This window comes from Lepidochelys olivacea (genome assembly GCF_965140295.1).
Source record: "Lepidochelys olivacea isolate rLepOli2 genome assembly, chromosome: 1".
NCBI classification, from domain to species: domain Eukaryota; kingdom Metazoa; phylum Chordata; order Testudines; family Cheloniidae; genus Lepidochelys; species Lepidochelys olivacea.
The window spans coordinates 35,234,776-35,258,819 of NC_140411.1; the positions used below are offsets into that span (position 1 = coordinate 35,234,776).

The following is a 24,044-nucleotide window of genomic DNA, read 5'->3' on the forward strand; positions in this document are numbered from 1 at the left end:
CTCATAGCTCCACTAGTCCTTTTTGTAGCCAAAACAAAGAAAGATATGCTAGGGAGGGAATTCTAGATTTTCCGAAAAGATCTCAGTGCTTTACTACATATTTTTTATTATGAAAAATAGAGCCATAGGAGTCAGAGCTGCCCTCTACATGAATAATCTAAATAGCAGAATCAAGAAGCCAAGATTCCAGAAAGAGACCTTATGCTTGAAGCCAGCCATATTTTCACCAGGAATTTATTTCTTACTGATTCCTGCCTGCACATCCCTGTCAGGAAATGTCATCAAAATATCCTCAGATTTGTTCCTAATTCACTTTCTATACAGTACCCTGCCTTGTTTGTCTTTTATCAGCATGAGACTATTAGTGGTGATTATAGCCCACGTACCTTCAAAGAGTTCCAAAATCATGTACATGGTATCATACATTTTGAAGAGGCTTATAAAAGCTGACAAAGCAAAATGTGGATTTTGTAATGGGTTGTCATAATGCTAACAACTCAATAGGGGGTAGATAGTGACACTTATCAGCTTATTACATTCTAGTGCACACAATGCTGTATCACCTTAGGCTTCTATTTTCTGTTATTTGCCATAGGAATACTATAAAATCTTATACCACTATTCTACTTTAAACTAGTTCTGTATTTGGTTTTCACACTTTATAAAATTTTACAGCATTGAAAAAGTGGATGCTCTGATTATGATCAGCCTTCATTTTGTACTTGTCCCTATTTTAATACCAAGAATTTTGCGCTCTATTTAAAATATAAAAATATGTAATTAGGTTGCCTACATATATAACTTACATTTCTCTGAATTAATATCTCCAGTACACTGATGATAAACAGCTAAATTCTGTTCATTTTGCAAAAAGCTATAAAGCATTTTAATTTACTAAAGCTTAAGTCCTCGTTCTCCAACGGCAAAGACTATTTACAATAATAATTAAGAAAATATTCCCTTCCTGTCTCTTTAGTAGGTGTTATTACTTGCTCCATTTATTGTTCTCTGATCTGGACAATTAATAAGGCTGAAGTATATTAACTAAGTTGTGTGTTTTGCTGTGTAATTAATAACGGTCTCTTGTAGGCAATATAAAGACAGAGAGATGGTTTATTGTATTTAACTGTTAGTTGTGTACTTCAGTTAAAATATAGCTTAAAAACTAGTCTTGATTATTTTGATATACAGCAATATTGAACATTTGTCTTCCCCCGTATAAGGAACAGTGTCTATTTACTCCAGAGTAAATGGACTTTAACTCATTCACAGTTTCTTCCAAGATTCTCCCATGGTTGTGGGGGAACCATAATCTATGCCAGCCCTATACCAGATAGATTATTTCTCCGACATTTTGTCTTTGCCCAATCCCCATTTACCACCACAGAGGGAAGGCAGTGGTTGCATATGTCATACTCTCCATCCTCTGCACAGAGTAGTGAGCTTGGTAGGAATTGTTCCACAGAGCAAGTTAGTGTTTCCCATACTGTTGGAGTGCCCAAAGGACCTAGTCAGGAGGATGATCTCTGTTGTGCTGGATGATGTACAAACACATGGAAAGACAATGATTGTAGTAGAATTACTGTCTTACTCAGAAGCCCCAATTAAGACTGAGTTGGCACTGTGCTGACTAATGTTCAAATATGCAATAAAGATATGGAATGGGATTCACAAGTGAGATTTAGTCACTTAGCGTACTTTAGGCACCTGAGTCTAAAATTTAGATCTTTAAAACTCCTATTTAACTCCAGTCTAAACCTGTTGGTAGCTAAACACCCAAGGCATCTATGTTTTCACTGGTAAAATCCTTATGGCACCTACATTTCTGCTGCTGGGTATGCACACAGCGGCCTCAGTCCTGACACTGCCAAGCAGCTCAGCACCTAACTCATGCCTAAGCCCCAGCAGTATTCACAAAGTAGGCATTCCCCTGCCATCTCACCAATGGGACATGATCTGGCACACGTGCTCAGATACTGCCCTACAGCATGGCTGTGGGGTATTGTGGGGGTGGAGGTGTCTCTCTCTTTCTCTCCCCTTCCCTCCCTATCTCTCCTGCTGAAGCTGTTCCACTTTGTATAAAATACTTAAATAGTCATTTGGACAGAGAGAAAATGACTTTATAACCCCATGGACACTCACCAGGGATATAGGAGACCCTAGTTGAAGTCCCTGCTCCAATGACTATTTAACTATACAAAGTGGAACAGCTTCAGCAGAAGATATTGAGACCCACCCCAGACCACTCCATAGCCAAGTGGTTGGGGCACTCTTGTGGGAGACCTGGGTTCAAATCCCTGGCTTGGAGTTAAGTGCCTAACTCCTTTGAGGGGTGGAGCTTAGGTCACACTCCTCTCATTGGTATTTCCTGCTGGCTAGTTTAGATTACTTCCTGCTCAGTGGGCTGGCTTTTGGGAATCTCATTCTTAGGCCTCTAATTCTCCCCATGTATTGTGTAAGGTGTCTGGGTGCCTAACTAGGGGTTGTGAATTCCAACTGGGAGCAGGGCACCTAAAAGCTAGGTGTTGTAATGCTCAGACTAAGTCCCCCTTGTGAATCCCACCCATGGCCCCTATCCTGAAGATCTTATCTAAAAGACTCAAAATTCCAGAAAAATCTTATAGGAAAGAGATGCTGTGAATAAACAAAGTGATCAGGGTAATGATGAGAAAATGTCTTGTTAGCTTATTTTCTTTTTTCAATTTTGTTATGATGGGAGAGGCAACAGATGGAGAATCACAGATGAAATGTAAAAACAAAAATGGGCAAAGGAGTGGGAAGAAGGGGGAAGGGATGTTGAATAGGAGGGCAGAGAAGGGAAATAGATGGAAGACAATCCTGGAACTTAGGGAGAGCGAATGTGGCAACAGTGGTTCAGGGAAAGGGCAGGGATGATCTCAGAGCAAATAACCAGAGTGACATTTTTAAAATCAATCTTCAGACAGCACTGGTGCCTGGGAGCTATGAAGGGGCTTCACTATACATGCAGTTACTGGGATTATTTCTTCTGCTCCCAGGGTAGGTTTTACTACTAGGTGGCCCTGTTCTGATTTCCCCAGCAATAGGGGAGGGCTGCTGAGTCCCCAGGATGGGGAGGAGGAGTTTCCCAAATCCTGCTGGAACCTGAGAGGGGTGGAGTGTTCTCACTGAGGTTCTCCAGGCTCCTGCTGCTGTGTCTACTGCTCCCAACTGTTCCCGTGTTGCTCTCAGAGACTTGAATTATTAGAATTCATTGATGGTGTAAGCAGGTGCTTCTGTCTGATTTCATTGTTTCTCAATCCATGAACATGACCCAGAATCAGAGTGCTAGTGGCTGATTGCTGCCTCTCTCTATCCCCCCATGCAGTGTCTCCAATACACCAGGCACTCTTCATGTGCAATTTGCCTCTTCAGCATACTGTGAAAATGATTGTTACACTTAAAAGTGGAAACATTTTTACTTCTTCCCTCCCCCAAACCTTGAGCTGAATACAGTATATGAGGAAGTGAGAGGAAAAGGCACCCAGCACGCTGTGTGTAATCAAAGGATTTTGAATCCTGGATAGAAAATATTCTGAGAGTGCCCATCACCATATTATGTAAATCAGTGGAGATGCTCCCATGTACACCAGTGGTGAATTTTGCCCTCGGTTACTTAACTGTATTACTAATATAGTGAGGTATATGGCCTTTTCACACACAAATAAGTAGTACATAGTTTTGAAATTTGAAGACACATTGACAAATGGCAATACGAGAATGTGCTTCAGTGATGGAGAGGTTCACTCTTAATTTGATTAAGTTAATATTGCATAACCTAACAGGTCTCCTGTGATTTCCATTCAAGCTTTAAAGATTTAACTCCCTTGAAAAATATGTGGATGTGGTTCCTTTGCATCAGCGGATCTCAAACTTTTGTATTGATGACCCCTTTCACACAGCAAGCCTCTGAGTGCGACCCCCCTTATAAAGTAAAAACATTTTTTTAATAAATTTAGCACTATTATAAATGCTGGAGGCGAAGCGGGGTTTTGCGGATGGAGGCTGACAGCTCGTGACCCCCCCATGTAATAACCTCATGACCTGCTGAGGGATCACGACCCCTAGTTTGAGAACCCCCTGCTTTACATAGTATAGAGTGATAGTGTGTGCATTTTACTTCTGATACGTTGTAAAAATCTTATCTTGCAAATCATCACCACAAATTACAATTTGGACATGTGCAAGACTAAAATGCATATTTTTAGAAAGAGTATTTAAAAGCAAGTAGAAGTAATCTGTGTCCTTATCCTATGTCTGTATTTTGTGTCTTTATGCCATGAATGGCATCTGAACAGTTTGGAAATTTGTATTGTTGCCTTTGCTAACATCAACTTGATATTGACACAGATAGCATTCATATATTACAGCCAGGTGACTTAAGTAAATAATGATAAATGAAAAAGAATTTGACAATGGGAGCTGGGTGCACAAAATCAGTCAAGAATATGCTGCTTAATTTTACACATAATGCAAACCTTACAACTACAAAGAGCTGTATATTAGATACATTCCTTTTATAGATGTTCTTGCTTAAAGGAAAACTGCAATTTATTTTATAACATATATAATCACTTTAGATGTCAAAAAGGATAGATCTTTAAAACAGCTACTAAGTAGAGATCAAAGTTAAAATTACTTAACAGATAGGAAGCCTGTCAGAAAGTGGTACAGTACTTAGCATTTGTATCCATGCATTTTAAATCATAAGATAGGCTGGAGATTTTTACAGTAATTTTAACTAGTTATTTATTAGCATATATTGTTTGGTAAACTTACTACTGCTTTATTATGAATACTATTTGTATAGTAAATAATTGTTTTAATCAAGTGAATACTGGATATCTTAAAGCAACTGTGTAAGAGAGAGTGGTCTAGTGCTCCAGGGCACTGAAAGGAGTATCAGGAAACCTGGGGTGAAATCTTGGCCCATTCAAGTCAATGGGAGTATTGCCACTGACTTCAGTAAGCAACGTTTTAACCTGGAGTTCTGTTTCCACCTCTGTCACTGACTTGCTGTATGACTTTCCACAAGTCACACTCATCTCTGTGTCTTTTGTTTTCCTTCCCATTCTTTGTCTGTCTTGTCTATTTAAACTGAAACTCTTTGGTTCAGGAGCTGCCTCTCACTATGTGTTTGTGTAGTGCTAAACTTTGTGGGACCCTATTTTTTGGGCTTCTCTCAGTGTTATTGTAATATAAATAATAAGTCTATAGCCTCTCATTCATTTTTCTGAAGACTGGAGTTTCCTTTTTCAAAATTATGGGTCCAATCCAACAAACACTCATTTAAAACACTCACCTGAGGGTAGTGAATTAGCCCTCCTCCCAGAAAAGGCTGCAGTTTATCCCCCAAAACCTCTTGAATTCCCCAGGATTCGCAGTTGGCCAGGGTTATCCACGCCTTTGGATAATGCTGGGACCTCATGCTAACCCTACTCCCTGGTAGGGTGTATTCATTAGAACTGTGCTGTTAGTGCTTCTCCAGCCAACAGCTGCCCTGATGATCTCTATAATGGAGGATCCGTAATACAGATGTCGTCCTTGGAAAGAGAATGCAGCTGGAATCCCAACAAGGCCAGTGCAGAGATAATGTGTGGCACTCTAGGCCCATCTGTTCTTCATTCTTTCCACCTGTGCAGATCCCAAGACCCTTAAAGAGTCCTCTCTGAGGTCAAGGGGAAGTGGATGAACACTGCAGTGTGGGAGGATCACGCCCTTTTCCCCACAGAAGAAATTTGTGGCTGAAAGGACTCTTCCTCCCCACCCCCTTTCTCCATGCATGGATTAGGGAGGCACTTACTAAGTGATATATACTATAATTTTAGTTATAGAAATAGTAAATGAGACCATTGTGAGACTGTCATATTTTAGTTAGAGCTGTAAAATTGTGTCAAAACAACATGGTAAAGAGATTTATAGTTTCATTTTGATGTACTAAACCTGTAGAAAGAGCTTTCCTGTGCTACAGATATATATTTCTGCATTAAATCTGTTAGATGGCAGTAGAGTACCTGCCTGTATATGTTTTTGTAGATTTACAGATTTTAAAAGGTTATTAATTTTTGTAGAGCAGAATAAAAATCCCTATTCTCTCTCTCCTAGTTTTGAAAAAGTTTGCTGAGGGTTTTGAGAAAATTGTCCTCTATAAGCTCTAATGAAACATAATTTTAGCATTTTACTTTGGTAGATGGTAATGTCATAGTCTGTACGCAGTGTTGTTGAAGCTGTGTTGGTCCCAGGATACTAGAGAGAGAAGGTGGATGAGGACAATGTCTTTCAGTGGACCAACTTCTGTTGATGAGAGAAACAGGCTTTCGTAGGTCTGAATAAAACTGCCCTGCAATGGCTTTGTTTGATTTGGAACCTGTAGTTTAGGACTGTGCTGCTTTCCCAAAACTGAGCCTAGAAACATTTAATTTTCTCTTCCTACCTTGTTTTTGAACCTGCCTTAAAGTAGCTATGACATCAACCTAACCCCAGAAATGGCTGCCAATCCAATTGCATTCCCTATACATCAAGATGAGTATATTGCTTTATTGAGCATAACTAGCTATAGGGGACATTATTTTTTTTGTTGATATTACATAACAGTTCTTTGGGAAAAATAATTTACTAGACTATATATATTTTCTTATGTTCTTACAAACTTTTAATTTCCTAATTGCAAGTTTTTATGCTCATTTTTTTCTGTGAATCATTACAAAAATGACCAATAATATTATGTATTTTCTTGCTTTTCTGTAATTGGAAAAATAAGCACACCTATTTCATATAAAAATGTCTTAAAAGAATGTTACGGTTGCTTCATTAAGTGCACAAAATTCAGGTAATGTGTCTGCAACATTAGCTCTGCACCTCTTTTCTTTTGAATTACAATATAGTCCTATTACATGTGTTGCTCCTTTGGACCCAAATGGCTAGCCAAAAATTCCCGGTCTTATAGGTTGTTCAGTTTGGAGGAGAAATTGGTGAAGGAGTCTGGTACTTTTGATGCAGCCTTGTTTATTTATGAAGAATATACAAAGTCCTGTTTTCTCCGAACACAAGAGGAACCAAACAGGAGACAGTGTTCTTGGTCACGGCACCAGACCTCTGTCAGCCTATAACCCCCAAAGGTTCGCTCTCCAGGCTTTTCTCGGGGTTGTGGTACCAGCTGCTTGTTCAGGCTGTCTCATTTTCTGCTCCTTCTGACTCTGTCTCTTGTGTATCTTTCCCTTTCTTTTCCTCCTCCTTTCTCTCTCTCTCTCTCTCTCTCTCTCTCTGACATACAGACAAAAACAGTTCCACCAATCCAAACCTTAGCTCTGGCATTCGAAACCCCTTGGGCAACTTAGTTCAACTTCTAATCAAGCTTTTTCATGTGTCAGTGTTTCGGTTGCCACTGCTATTGTTTCAGCGAATTCTTTACAATGGCTTCTTTACGTTTATCCTGAATATAAGGCAGTGGTTACTCCCGGATCATTAGAAGGTTTAACCCAACCTGTAACACATGATAACATATGTATTTGAGAAATAGTATTTTCTGCTGTAACTGGAAGTTCTTGAGGGCAGATCCTCCTGTTTGTTGTGTGGGTGAGTAGAGGGAGGGGCAAACTTTGGAGCTTTCCCATCCTCAGCACTCCTTGTCTATGGGTTTTCCATAGGAAGGAATGATCTAGCCCTGACTATTCTTTATTTCCATCCCACTTTTCCATTTTCAAATCCAAAAGTATGTGAGGAGTTCTATGTGAAGCCACATTAGACTATTTACAATCCTTTGTGTTTTTCTTTTTCAAAGGAAAAATTACATCTTTTCAAAGGTCAAACCTCCTCCCCTTACAGATTTAATACTTTGTCTCATCACATCATGACTGTTATATTTCTTAATTCCCCAGAATTTATTTTCTTTTAATGTAATGCAGTAGTCAATATTAAGCTAGAATGTGCTCTCATAATTAGAATATGCAATAATGTTAGAATCTCAGATACTGTTAAATTTTGATAATTGTGGATAGGTAAATATTGACTTTCTTCAGGTGATCACTGTACCTTTACTAATTATGTTAATGTGTACATTTCACTTTTCCTAAAGTCAAGAACAAGATGGTACATCTGATATGAGATGTTTTCACTGAGAATGGAAAACTTCAATCACATAGCAAGTTCTTGGTATTTTCCATATATATTAGATGAGCTATTCGTGAATAAATTTCTCTTTTGATTTTTAATATAAATGCTGCTTTGCCTAGTTTTCCATATATAAATCAGGTTGATTATTTGAAAATTCTTATGGTTCTGTATTATTCTTTCACCATGCTAAAAACATATTATTATTATTATTATTATTGGCAGTTTTTATATTTGGATTACCTTGTTTTCTTTCCTTCTCTTGCTTTTATTCATGGCAGATTTTTTTATACTGAAGAGTAGTAATTTACATACTGCATATATATTTGGACTGTATTGTATGGCATATAATATTAAAAAAAACTATGTTAAAAGAATATTATCAAGATTGCAAAGTCAAACACTCAGAAGTTAGGAGATGCCAGAATTAGCATTGCTTATGCAACCTTAATTTTTCCCCTTGAGTATATGTATAGTGATATGGTCTTTAATTACATGATCATATACTATTTTTTCCACAGGACCCCTTTCTCACTCAGTGCACAGGGTGGACATTGCTTAGTTAATGAGCAGCATTCTGCATTGTTTTATCCATGTTTAGTGTGTCGAGAACTGGGACAAGGGGGGTTGTGCCTAGTGATTACAGCAGGAGGCAGGCGTAATGGCTAGAACCAGCGCTGGTAGCCAGGAATAGGAGCAAGGGTCACAGTGGAGTCAGAAGTCAGGAATTGGGACCAAAGGTCTAAACCAGAGTTAGAGGCCAAATATCAGAACCAAGGATCAGAACTGAAGTCAAGAATCGGAGCCAAGGGTCAGAGCCGAAGTCAGAGGCCAGATACCAGAGTGAAGGGTTGGAGCCAAGGTCAGGAATCAGAGTGGAAGGTCAGAGTCAGGCTACCTGAGGTGAGGCAAGGCAGGATCAGAAGCTAATTCAGCAAAAGGTGAATATTTTGAGTAGCCAGTACCCTCAGCTGCTACTGATCTTAAGAGCTGATCAGGTGGTTTGGCCAATCAGGTGGCTCAGCTGGGGCCCAGCTGTGCTTGTTAGACTATCCGGGGGTTAAACTAGCGGGTAAGCAGGCTAGCTTACTCCTGACAGTGCCAGCCCTAGAGCCAGATTTTTAAAAGTATTTAGTGTGTGATTTTTCAAGAAAGCCGAGTCCTCTAATACCTATATGAGTTAGGCTGCTAGGTGATTTTGAAAATATCACTAGGCAACTAAAATGGGGTCTTATAATGGGAAGTGTTGGGGAACCTTACGAGGTGGTGATAACCATCCCTGCCTATAATATTTGGTTAATGGATTTTAAGCCCAGAAGGGACCATTATGATCATGACAGTTATGATATGCCTGTATGCAAAAGTTCCTGTGTTCAAATTCTACACTAGGACGTTGATTCACAGTCACTGCTGACAGTGTCATACAATATAAAATGTTATTTACTGTAAGAGAAGCTATATTTCAGATGAAATAATAGGAGGACTGTTAAGGCCATCTTTGGTGATTGTCCAGGTAAACATGAAAGGTCCCACAGCACTTCTCAAAAGACTAAGGAAAAACCATAATATCCTGATTACTGTTCCATCTCTTCATAAAAATAAGGTTGTATTTGCTTCAAAGGAGATGGTGTATGCTTAGTACGTTTGAAAATATTATCTTAATGTTATTCTTGGACGTATAAACAGGGGAGTAGTGAAAAGGAGTAGGGAGGTGATTTTTACCTCTGTTTGTGGCATTGGTGAACAGAATACTCCAACCAGTTGTGTTGTCCACATTTTAAAAAGGATGATGAAAAAATTGGAGAGGGTGCAGAAAAGAGCCATAAAAATAATTTTAGATATGGAAAAAATGTCTTATACTGATGGTCTTAAACTACACAGATTGAGGTCTTTATCAGGAAAAAGATTGAGAGGTGAGTTGATTATTATTGAGTATGATTCATTATGTATTGAGTCTTTTCTTTTCCTTTGTGTTGAAATGGATAAGAGGCTTACTCATAGTGGATGTTGAGATTTCAGGCTTTTTTTTAAAGGTGTTATTTAGGTGAGTCTAACGGGTTTTGGACACTCCAGTATCAGGCTTGATAGAAGCTTTGTTAACTCAAATATGAAACAAGTGGAGATGTCAATCAGTAATATAAAAGGGTGGACCACATTGGACTTGTCCTGTATCTTGTACACTACTTGTACACATCCAAGCGGTGTGTTTTAGGGGGTAGGCTTTGACGTAGACCTTGACAGGGTTTTGCTGTACCATGTGTCCCAGTGGGTGAGGTATGCTAGTACAAGACTGGCAGTGTTATTTATTCATGTCTCAGGTATATCAGGCCATGGATGGTGCTGGCTTTCTTTATCTACAATTGACTTTCTTCTTTGAGTGCTGGTCCCTGTGTGTATTCCACCGTGATTATGTATGGGCTCCATGCAGCTGGAGCCAAGAATTTTAAAAGTGGTGTCCGTAAGTCTGCATATGAGCCCTACCTCATTCTGTGCCTCCCAATAAGGAGATAACGGGAGAGGCAGACTGACCACCTATCCAGCTCCTTCTCACCATTGTATGGTCAGGGTCAGAACCTCCAGTGTCCGGAGGTTCTGCTTTCTTCCTTATCTGTGAAAATATATTAAGATATATGTAAATAGATTTTATATTCTAGAGTTTTAAAGTTTGTATCTGTTAGTTTAACTTTTTTTAATTTCTAACCCCTCCACATCTCCTTTCCACATTCATTCTCAGGGACCACTCATGAGGAAATTCTCCTTTGGGAGGTACAATCTCTCCGCCTGTTAGGAGCCATAGAGGAAGTTTCTCCTTTACACAGGGGAAACAGGTTTTATTCATGATGGAATTCCAAAAGCAAAAGGGGAGGTATCAGATTCATACTAGACCTGTGAGGGCTGAATAAATGCATAAAGAAAATAAAGTTTTGCATGGTCACTCTGGCTTCCATAATCCCTTCCCTGGATCCTATTGATTGGTATGCTGCCCTTGACTTGAAGGACCCATACTTCCATGTGGCAATACATAAAAGACACAGGAGATTCCTTGGATTTATGGTCAACCAATCTCACCATCAGTTTGCCATCCTGCCATTTGGCCTTTCTGTGGCCCCATGTGTTTTTACAAAATGCATGGCAGTGGTGGCTGTGTTCCTGAGGAAATCAGAAGTTCAAGTGTTTCTGTACCTGGATCACCAGTTGGTGAGACTCCAATCCAAGAGCCAGGTTATGTCCAGTGTGGCTAAGATCCAGTCCACTTTCAGCTCATTGGGATTGCTAATCAGTGAGGGAAAGTCTATCCTCTCACCTGTTCAGAGAATAGCATTTATAGAAGTGGTCTTAGATTCTACAGAAGCCAGGGCAATCAATGAACGGCTTTCAATTTGTCTGGACCCTACCCCTAACATCCAATGTATCTACCTCTCCCCCCGCTCCCCACGAACTTGCTGAGAGTGCAATCCATCCCATCATTCAGATAATTAATGAAGATGTTGAACAAAACCAGCCCCAGGACTGACCTCTGGGGCATTCTGCTTGATACCGGCTGCCAACTAGACATAGAGCTGTTCTCTACCCGTTGAGCCTGACGATCTAGCCAGATTTCTATCTACCATATAGTCCATTCATCCAATCCATACTTTTTTAACTTGCTGGCAAGCATACTGTGGGAGATTGTATCAAAAGCTTTACTCAGGTCAAGATATATCACGTCCACCGCTTTCCCCATATCCACAGAGCCACTTGACTCATCATAGTCAGGCATGACTTGCCCTTGGTGAATCCGTATTGACTGTTCCTGATCACCTTCCTCTCCTCCAAGTGCTTCAAAATGGATTCCTTGAGGACCTGCTTCATGATTTTTCTGGGGACTGAGGTGAGGCTGACCGGTCTGTAGTTCCTCCCCCTTTTACAGATGGGTACTATATTTGCCTTTTTCCAATCATCTGGGACCTCTCCTGATTGCCACGAGTTTTCAGAGATAATGGCCAATGGCTCTGCAATCACATCATCCAAACTCCCTCTGCACCCCCGGATGCATTAGATCTAGGCCATGGACTTGTGCATGTCCAGCTTTTCTAAATAGTCCTTAACCTGTTGTTTCACCACTAGTCTGCTCACCTCCTCCCCATACTGTGCTGCCCAGTGCAGCAGTCTGGGAGCTGACTTTGTCTGTGAAGACCAAGGCAAAAAAAAGTATTGAGTACTTCATCTTTTTCCACATGATCTGTCACTAGGATGCCTCCCACGTTCAGTAAGAGTCCCACACTTTCCCTGACCACCTTCTTGTTACTAACATACCTGTAGAAACCCTTCTTGTTACCCTTCACATCCCTTGCTAGCTGCAACTCCAATTGTGCTTTGGCCTTCTGGATTACACCCCTGCATGCTCGAGCAATATTTTTATACTCCTCCCTTGTCATCTCTCTAAGTTTCCACTTCTTGTCAGCTTCCTTTTTGTGTTTAAGCTCACCAAAGATTTCTAAGTTGCCTGTCATATGGTCGCCTGCCATATTTGCTATTCTTTAGGCACATTCCCCCAACATGCCAGATAAAACAGCCTTTACTGTAGTCGGAAAAAAATCAGTTTGGCTGAGTTAAACAAGAATCTTTTCTTTTTTAATAAAATTAACTAGACATTCCAAAGCATCTTTTAAGGGTGTTGGTGTTAGAAGACTAGAGAAGGGTTTAAATGAAAGTCATAGTAGCAGAATAAAATAATCTCTAGTCAATGTTAAGGAAGAAAATTAGCAAAAATAGGGAATTCCCGTAAAGATGGAAGTGATGAAAAATAGGAGCAGACAATTTTCAAGAATATTTAATTAAATAAGAAGTTTTTCTTGGTTAGGTACATACTCATTGAATTTGAAAACATATTGATAATTTCAGTTAAAAAGGCATTAAGAACAAAGTGGTAGTTTTCAGTTCTGTACTTTTTCAGATACATTTAATCATTTACCCTAAGGATTAAATGTAGGCAAGCAGTAAGAGGTGAGCACTGTAGTGTGCTTCTCGCAGGCAGACCACTGTGCCTGAGTAAAAGTCTCCTTTCCACTGTAAAATGCAGGATCAGGACCAATGTATTTTATTGTGACATGCTCTGACCCTTGTCAGATAAGTGTTCCATAGGACTTTGTGTTGTTGCAATTCCTTATCAAGGTAATAATGAAACAAGAACCGTTTTTCCTCATTTATGCTCTCTACTATACAGGCCAAAAGGATAAAATGTTGTTTTGATTTACTTTTCTTCAAAAATTTTTGAGGAAATAAAACATTAACATTAAATAAAATGGTGAATTTTTCACAAAAATTTAAAGCCTTTTTTAGCCTAATTAAAAACATAATATGAAGCCTTTGCCATTTTGTGTATGTTTCTCGGAAGTTCTTACTCATTTTCTGTCATGTTTGACAAATTTAAAACAAGAATAAATGATAGTCAATATTGTAAAAGTTAAAATAACACTTCCATGCTCTACCAATTAATGATGCCTCATGCTGTAGCAAGGCTGATAAATTAGATGCTGCTGTTTTGGTTCAGCCAAAGCAAATGAAAATAATATATCAGGGAAACAAAAGAAAATGAAACAGTGCATCATTACACATTTTTCAAGGTTAGAAAATGCAGAAACCACTTGACTTCAAGTGTATGATTGTGAATGCTTAACAATTATATAGTCCAGTCTTTTTGAAAGATTAGTGTACTTTTTATTACAAACTTCAGTTCTTTGAAGTCAAACAAAACAAGAATCACATGATTTGAGAACAATAAAGGAATTGACTGTCTGAACTAACATATCAACAGAAGATCATTTCGCATATTCAGCAAAACTGTTACTTTACGTGTAGTGTCAGAGGCACACTGTATTGCCATCAAAGAAGATTTATTACAAAAACATGTTTAAAGGGAATTCAACAGCTGTTCTGTAAAAGTAAAGAATCCTGAAAGTTGGGATGAAATGTTGGCCCCACTGACACTCATGGGTGTTCTGCCATTGACTTCAGTGGGGCCAAGAGTTCACCCTGAATATTTACAAACACAGAAGGACCAAGGCTGAATTTCCCAGAAATCCATTACATTATTCCTGTGCTAAATTATAACTCCAGTTCATCATCCATATTATCATAAACATTTTTATTTTTCTCTTTCCTTAAAATAAATGGAGAATAGTTTGAGCAGATGTGGGTAGCTAAGTAAACAACAGAGCTCCACTGTGAAATAAGAATAAACGAGTTTTAATTGACTTTATGTCCCTTCAGTTTATACTCCCAGGTATGCACATCCCTGAAGGGACATAAAGTCAATTAAAACTCGTTTATTCTTATTTCACAGTGGAGCTCTGTTGTTTATGTATGTGTATATATATATATATATATCCAAATTTTACCTTCATTTGCACAGACAGAACTCTGTTAAGGTCAGAATTTTGCACCTTGTGTATGTTACGAAAAAGAGAAGCTTTAATTAATTACAAACCTCATTAGTGTATAAGTTATAACTGGACACCAGGAATGTGACAGAGGTAAGGACATTGCCAAGATTTTTTTTTAATGAATAGGGCTCAAATAATAGGCATAACTGGGTCTAGGGATGACTTGTGTTTGGCTTAGATAACAATATTAAAAATTAATTGTACACAAAATTGTAGTCTGGACATATTTCAGTTCATTTGCTTCTGTGTTGTATTTTTATAAAGGAGTAAATTTCTGTTTATTGATCTTATTCCTAATCCTGTTCAAGATTGGCATGTGTATATGGCCTTCCTCTTACATTATCTTCTCATTTTTCAGGTCATTTCACAGCTTCGAATCCTGAGCAGGTCAGTAACTGCTGGCTGCAAATTTGACAGAGAAATCTGGTCTAATGAGCTTTCTCCTGTTCTCAACTTATGGAAGAAACTTAATCAGGTAAGAAAACAGCTTGTTAAAAATACTGCTATTTCTCTTCAGAAGTACATAATAAATTTTAAGATATGTTTTTTAATAATGGGACACTACAACAACAATGTAAATGAAATTTATTTGAAATCAGAAGTATCATAAGGAATACATACAGTTGGATTAGGGATAAAGTACACATTCAGGATGATAATCATCTTCACTGTTAATCTTTTCTTCATATTGATGTGACTGCGCAGTCCCAAAGTTTGTGAATAAGATCTCCTATGTGGCTTTGAAACCTACAGTAAAATGTGTAAGTCTCAAACTTCATCTGCTCATTTTCTGTGGCATCTAGTAGAGATTATTTTAGATTTTAAAACATTGCCATTATAATTAAGAAGCCACTGACACTTTGTGCAACTCTTCCCCACTCTCGTCTCCCATGTGTCTCAAGTTCTTTAAGGTATAATTATTAAAATTTATTTGAGATGTATGTAAATGAGATGCTTCTAGAGCACTGACACTGATTTTTCTGCGTAATATTGCCAAAGTACAGAATGGTAGTTTTGTAAGGAATTAGTAATTTTTAAAAAAATTCATAATTGAAGTTGTAAATAATGCCATCTTTTAGAACTACCTTAACTTGACTTATTTCTAAATAAATAATAATCAAGGGGCCAGATTCACCAGTATACTCTGACTACTTTGAATCACACCTGAAGTACAGGAGCTATAAACATGGGTTAGTTGGCAGCTAAAACGGGTTTACAGCACAATCAGCCTGAGCAAGCAAGAGCATACTGATGAATCTGGCCCTAGATCTGCATTGCCTTCAAACACATCAACATTATGCACAATGCTCTTTTGCATGAAACTGGCAAATCACCTCAATACCACTCACTATAATGTTTGAATCAATTGCAATACTAGTCATGACTATGTGAACATTGTTGTGATTACTCTAAGGGAGGGAAAGGATTTTTCTTAGAGTTTCAAAAGTCTGATACTTTTCACCTGCTAAGCACTTAAAAAGTCATTTACATATACAGTATGTTATATTCAAAAATGTAATATCTCAAAACACTATACACATAACAGTGAAATAAATGGATATAATTTTACATTAATTATTGTTTACTCTAATATTTAAATGACACATGGGCAATTAAAAGTTCTGGGTTTTCTTTTTAATTACATTATTTGTGTAACAGATGTGTAAACAATGTTTTTGTATATTTTAGCATAGCACTTTCTAACTTTTTAGTACTAGAGGGTTTTTTTAGTCATGTTTATATTTAGGTATGATTTTTTTCAAATACTTGATCAATGTCTTGGGAATCTTAATTGTAAGTTAACACTGTTATCTTGAAAGATACTCTGATTCAAACTAATAACAAATCCCACCATTTATTATGCATACTGTATTTGACATGATGTCTCAGGATTAAACATGCAACTGCTAATCCATGAAATACCTCTGAGTATGATCTTTTAGACAGCAAAATTGTTTAACCTAGGGCTGTTTTAAGTATTTGAGAAATTATTATATAGATGCTGTTCTCAGATAAGTTCTGTGGGTTCTAGTCACCCATACTCCTGCATATGCATACACATGGACACATACACATGACCAGCCATCTGCTGGAGTTAAAATCAAGTGCAAGAATGCTGAGGGAGAGACATCCCTCTACTAATAATGGATTGGTTAGCAGAATTAAACTCAAAAGGTTGATACTTATGGAGGATGATTGTTGTGACCTATATTATTTCACTCAGCTTCATGAAGCTGATACCTGTTGTTAGGAGTGCTGGTGCCAATGTAGGATTTAGGCCAGAATTTTTGCCTGAGATAGTATTTTGGGTTTTGCTTGACTGTTTGATTTTTTGATACACATACATTCTTACTAATATGTGTGAACAAAAGGATCCTAACTAATATGGGTAAACAAAGGACAAAGACACTGTATATGTTGCTTCTGGCTAGCCAGATGGGTTTGTTAGTATAATAGAAATAGATAAGAGCAGTTAAAGTGTTATGGGCATGGTGGGAATATAATATATGAGCACGCACTTTAAGCCTGCTTCAACTCCTATCTCAAGTCAAGGTCAAGCAACCAGTCGGGAGGGGCAAGGAGGGATTTGGGGGAGGGTAAAACAGTAAAAGGCCAGCGAAATAACCATAAGTTGTAACTTATGGGACTGTGGGCATGCAGTTCAGGTATAATTATGCCTGCTAAGGAGAGTTGTGGGGAGGATGGGACACTGGGAAACAAGACTCTGCAGCATCAGAGTTATGGTATACATGCTTGCTGGAAACTAACCCCAATAAACATTGCATTGCCTGCACTTCAGACTTCTGGTCTTCTGCTTTCTGTCTGTGTGAAAAGAACCGGGGGAGAGGGTAAAGGGAAAGCCCTCTAACACCTGTTTGAAAAAATTAGCAGTTTAATTCTGTTTGACTTGCTGGATGTCTGTTGAAGCTTACATGTTTCCCATTTCTCAACTCCTTCCTCAATGGCCAACTGGGAGGTTGGAGGAAGCACAAACTTCGTTGCCAGGCATGGTACTATGCCAGGGCCACAGCAGCCATTGCAAGTAAACATGCCAGAAGTAGGCAAGCCAGCAGCAGAAAAAACCTCTTCCCTTCCTTCTGTTTTGAAGATGGTGGCCTGGCTGGTTTCTCCCCCTGGGAACTCCTCTCAGGAGCTTCTTAGTAAATCAGAAAGGGACACTTCTCTTCAGAAGTCACTGGTGTCACAAAATGGAATCCGATAAGGTCATCTTTGTGCAAAAGAAGAACCTCTATTTCTTTGTGCTTCGAAAGTCCATGTTCCAAAAATATACCCAGTCCACCAGCAGGTTCATAGGTATTTTGAGATATTTGAGGTCATGGGTCAATTCACAGGCATTATCTCAACCATCATAAAAAGTCCTGTCTCAAAAACAATTTAAGAAATGTAAAGCTGGAACAGAAATCATAGGGATACGCCAATCATACATTCATTCAGCCATGTCCTAGGAGGGACAGTTCCTGCTCTATAGACAGATGCACATAACTTACCCTGTATATTTTGTTACTCAGTGGCTATTTTGAACTCCATTTTTAACATAAAAAATCTGGGAGAAAGATTAACTTTAATTAACAGTAAAATATATTTTTCTCTTAAAAGTCACAATTTTGGAGTTTAATTTTTATATGCACGCCCATCTGCCTCACAGTGTGTAGGAGAAAAGAAGCTGTGCAAGGAGTATATAGGGAAGGAGTACAGCTCTACGGGGTCTTGGAATTAGGGCTAAGAAAGGGAGGCACATCGGGACTCCTTGAGGGGGGAACAGCAGGGATATCAATGTTCATAATTATTTATGTGTCTAAATATCAACATTGAGATATATTATTTTAAAAACCTGGGAAACTCTCCAAATGTAAAACCTTTATTGATACACAGTTGTTGCTCAAGTGCAAATTCCACAGGCACAATCACTAAAAATCAAGGAAATGACCAGCTAAGAGGAAAATATATATATATCCCTAGATGGCTTCCCATCCATTCAACACTCAAATCAAAAGGAGTAGGTGGATGAGGCAATTCTATAACAACTAACAGAAATATCCAAAACACAAGATCTGGTCATAATGGGGGACTTCAGCTACCCAGACATCTGTTGGAAAAGTAATCCAACAAAACACAAAATGTCCAATAAGTTCTTAGAATTTAATAGGGACAGTTTTTTTGTTTTAGAAGGTGGAGGAAATAACTAGGGAGTAACCATTTTAGACTTGATTCTGTCTAACCGGGATGAATTGGTTACATGTCTGAAGGTGGAAGGCAATTTGAATGAAAGTAATCATGAAATAATAGACTTAATGATTCTAAGGAAAAGAAGGACTGAGAGTAGTGGAATAAGGACAATGGACTTCAAAAAAGTAGACTTTAAGAAACTCAGAGAATTGGTAGGCAAGGTCTCCTGGGAAGAAAATCTAAGGGGAAAAGGAGTTTCTTAAATAGATAGTATTAAAGGTGCAACAGCAAACTATCCCTATGGGAAGGAGTACTTATGGCACCTTAGAGACTAACAAATTTATTTGAGCATAGGCTTTCGTGAGCTACAGCTCACTTCATCAGATGCATGAAGTGGAAAATACAGTGGAAAATGCATGGTACCATACACACTGTAACAAGAGTGATCAGGTAAGGTGAAAAGAAAAGGAGTACTTGTGGTACCTTAGAGACTAACCAATTTATTTGAGCATGAGCTTTCGTGAGCTACAGCTCACTTCATTGGATGCTGTCAAGGTTCCTCCCCCACTCTGAACTCTAGGGTACAGATGTGGGGACCTGCATGAAAAACCTCCTAAGCTTATCTTTACCAGCTTAGGTCAAAACTTCCCCAAGGTACAAAATATTACCCCCGTTATCCTTGGAATGGCCGCTACCACCACCAAACTAATACTGGTTACTGGGGAAGAGCTGTTTGGACGCGTCCTTCCCCCCAAAATACTTCCCAAAACCTTGCACCCCACTTCCTGGACAAGGTTTGGTAAAAAGCCTCACCAATTTGCCTAGGTGACTACAGACCCAGACCCTTGGATCTTAAGAACAATGAACAATCCTCCCAACACTTGCACTCCCCCTTTCCTGGGAAATGTTGGATAAAAAGCCTCACCAATTTGCATAGGTGACCACAGACCCAAACCCTTGGATCTGAGAACAATGAAAAAGCATTCAGTGTTTTACAAGAAGACTTTTAATAAAAAATAGAAGTAAATAGAAATAAAGAAATCCCCCCTGTAAAATCAGGATGGTAGATATCTTACAGGGTAATTAGATTCAAAAACATAGAGAACCCCTCTAGGCAAAACCTTAAGTTACAAAAAAGATACACAGACAGAAATAGTATTCTATTCAGCACAATTCTTTTCTCAGCCATTTAAAGAAATCATAATCTAACGCATACCTAGCTAGATTACTTACTAAAAGTTCTAAGACTCCATTCCTGTTCTGTCCCCGGCCAAGACGACTACAGACAGACACACAAACCCTTTGTTTCTCTCCCTCCTCCCAGCTTTTGAAAGTATCTTGTCTCCTCATTGGTCATTTTGGTCAGGTGCCAGCGAGGTTACCTTTAGCTTCTTAACCCTTTACAGGTGAGAGGAGCTTTCCCCTGGCCAGGAGGGATTTCAAAGGGGTTTACCCTTCCCTTTATATTTATGACAGATGCATACTGTGGAAACTGCAGAAGACATTATATATACACAGAGACCATGAAACAATACTTCCTCCCACCCCACTCTCCTGCTGGTAATAGCTTATCTAAAGTGATCATCACAGTGAGTTTGTGTGGGGGGGGGGCGGAGGGTGAGAAAACCTGGATTTGTGCTGGAAATGGCCCAACTTGATGATCACTTTAGATAAGCTATTACCAGCAGGAGAGTGGAGTGGGGGAGATATTTTTTCATGCTTTGTGTGTATTTTTTCATGCTTTGTGTGTATACTTTCCACAGTATGCATCCGATGAAGTGAGCTGTAGCTCACGAAAGCTCATGCTCAGATAAATTGGTTAGTCTCTAGGGTGCCACAAGTCCTTCTTTTCTTTTTGCGAATACAGACTAACACGGCTGTTACTCTGAAACAGGTAAGGTGAGCTATTACCAGCAGGAGAGTGGTGGGGGGTGGGGAACCTTTTGTAGTGATAATCAAGGTGGGCCATTTCCAGCAGTTGACACTGTTCCTCACACGTTCTTGTCAACGTGCAAATTCTACAGGCACAATCACTAAAAATCAAGGAAATGACCAGCTAAGAGAAAATACAAATACTTGTCAACACAGCTGCTACTCTGAAACCTATCCCTATGTGAAGGACAGATAGGAAGAATAGTAAGAGGCCAATTTGGCTCCATCAGTAGCTCTTTAATGACCTGAAAATCAAAAAGGAATTTTACAAAAAGTGGAAACATAGAGGAATTACTAAGGATGGGAACAAAAGAATATTACAAGCATGTGGGAACAAAATCAAAAGGCTAACACACAAAATAAGTTGAAACCTAGCAAAGGACATAAAAGGCAATAAATACATTAGGAGCAAGAGAAAGATAAAAGAAAGTGTAGGTCTACTTATCGGGCAAGGGGAGCTAATAACTGATGCACATCAAGAAGGCTGAGGTCTTTAATGCCTATTTTCCTTCAGTCTTCATTAAACAGGTTAATGGTGACCAGATATCAACTCAATTAATATTGACTGCAAGGGGGAAGAAACACAAGTCAAAATAGGCAAAGAACAGATTAAAGAATATTTAGATAAATTAGATGTATTCAAGCCATTAGGGGCTGATGAAATTCATCCTAGGATACTTAAGGAAGTAACTGAAGCAATCTCCAAAACATTAGTCATTGTCATTGAGAATTCATGGACAACAGGTGGACTAGAGAAGGGCAAACATAATACCTATCTTTAAAAAGGAGAACAAAGAGGACCTAGGGAACTATAGACCAGCCAGCATAACTTCAATACCTGGAAAGATACAGGAACAAATTATTAAACAATTAGGCTGTAAGCACTTAAAGAATAATAGGGTAATAAGTTTTAGCCAGTATATAGTTGTCAATGAACTGTGACTGTAAGAATGCTGCTAAATTCAACTGGCAAAAACAGTTCTAAAACAAAAAGAAAAGGAGTACTTGTGGCACCTTAGAGACTAACAAATTTATTTGAGCATACGCTTCCATGAGCTACAGCTCACTTCATCCGATGCATCCGATGAAGTGAGCTGTAGCTCACGAAAGCTTATGCTCAAATAAATTTGTTAGTCTCTAAGGTGCCACAAGTACTCCTTTTCTTTTTGCGGATACAGACTAACACGGCTGCTACTCTGAAACAGTTCTAAAACAGTAACTCCTGACAGGTCTAACAAACTAATTACACCTAGCACAGTGCTTTCATAGTATTTATCCATAAAGAAAGAAGAAAGTCATGTGTGAGCTTCAATAAAAGCCAGACACACACTGGTCATTAAGATTATTGTGAAATGTATGTACAAATACCATGTAAGAAGTTATGGATATAAGTACTGGAAAAAAAGTCTGAATCAAGGCAAGGTTGACACAAGTTTCCGCCAGACAAAGGATATATATTCACCTGTGTGCCTCAGTTCACAAGTAAATTAAGCATTGTAAGCCAACACAATGGAAACCCTGTTTGCATCCAAAGTCAACATGGGGATGTGAAGTCAATATGAAGTCAGCACAACAGGGAATAAATCTTGTGAGGGGGTCATCTGAACTCTTGGAACAAACAATGAATTTGCGGGGATATAGGGAAAAGTCAGAAGATACCCCTTTATCCTGCACCTGAAGAAGTACTCTGACAATGTGAATATATTCATAAAAATGGGATCCCAACATGCCTTGGTTGGAAGCACTGTAAAAGACATTTAGGTGAGATAAGACTGCTTTTAGACTTAAGGTTAGTCTACTAAGATTAGCCTTTAGAAAATGTGTATTGATTTTGTTTTATAGGTAACTTTTCTGTTTCCATTATCTACTATCTCTTAAATCTTAATCTTTGATAATGAACTTATGATTGTTTTCGTGATAAATATATCTCAGTGAAGTGATGTTATACAGGAGATGATACTTAATTGAATCAATCAGATTAGTTTGTACTCTGTCACCTTGGGGATAGCTTCTGTGAGTAGCCAGTGATGGGGCTGGATATCATTGGGAAATGCTTCAAAGGGGCTCTGAGACTGGGATGCACCTATGGTTAACCAGCAGGAAAATGTAAGGGCTGGCATAGCCTTGAGGAGATTTTTTTGGGTGGTGAGTAGATTGGAGGTGTCAGGGAGTTGACACCCAGTTAAGCACTATCAAGACTCCCTATCACTGGAGGCAGTGGGGGAAAAAAGTGACCCTGATAATCATCACATCCTTCTTTGACAAGTTATTGGATGAGGGATGCAGTAGATGAGATATATATTGATTTTAGAAAGGCTTTTGATACAGTCCCACATGACATTCTCATAAGCAAACTAGAAAAATGTGATCTAGATGAAATTCCTATACGGTGGGAGTACAACTGATTGAAAGGCTGTACTCAAAGAGTAATTATCCATGATTTGCTGTCAAACTGGGAGGAGGTATCTAGTGAGGTGCTGCAGGGGTCTGTCCTGGGTTAGATACTTTTAATCATTTTCATTAATGACTTGGATAATGAAGTAGAGAATATGCTTATTAAATTTACAGATGACACCAAGCTGGGAGGGTGCAAGCACTTTTAAGGACCGGATTAGAATTGAAAAAGGACCTTGATAAATTAGAGAATTGATCAGAAATCAACAAGTTGAAATTTAATAAAGACAAGTGCAAAGTACAATACTTAGGAAGGACAAATCAAATGTGCCACTACAACAGAGGATGATAGTACTGTTGAAAATAATATGGGTGGATCACAAATTGAATATGAGCCAGTGGGATGCAATTGCAAAAAAGGGTAATATCATTCTGGGCTCTATTAACTGGAGTCTGTTATTTAAGACATGGGAAGCAATTATCCCACTTTTCTCTGCCGTCGTGTGACCTCAGTGGAGTACTGTGTCCATTTCAGGGTACTCAGGCATGTTTAGTCTTGAGAAAAGATGACTGCGGGGACCAAGTAATAGTCTTCAGGTACCTTAAAGGCGGTATCAGTTGTTCTCCATGTCCAATGAAAGTAGGACAAGAAATAATTGGCTTAGTCTTCAGTCAGGGAGATTTAGGTTAGATATTAGTAAAATCATTCTAACTATAAAGTTAGTTTAAGAACTGGAATAGGCTTCCAAGCAAAGTTCTGGAATCCCCGTCATTAGAGGTTAGACAAACATCTATCAGGGATGGTCTTGGTCCAGCCTCAACACCAGGGGCTGGACTAGGTGATCTCTTGCGGTCCCTTCCTGCCCTATTTTTCTATGATTCTGTGATTTTTTTTGCTACCAAAACTCATTCACGGACCTTGTATTGCACAATAAACCACTTTCGGTTCTTCTTCGAGTGATTGCTCACGTGTATTCC

At 38.7% G+C, this 24,044-nt stretch overlaps 1 protein-coding gene across 1 annotated transcript in view; it reads left to right on the forward strand.

Moving 5' to 3' along the window:
* Nucleotides 1–24,044, forward strand: part of DYNC2H1 (dynein cytoplasmic 2 heavy chain 1) — a 393,773-nt gene that overhangs the window by 273,612 nt on the left and 96,117 nt on the right. The window contains exon 83 of the mRNA XM_084624374.1: nt 14,911–15,027. Coding sequence (XP_084480500.1) covers nt 14,911–15,027 — 117 coding nt within the window. The remainder of the gene's footprint in view (nt 1–14,910; nt 15,028–24,044) is intronic.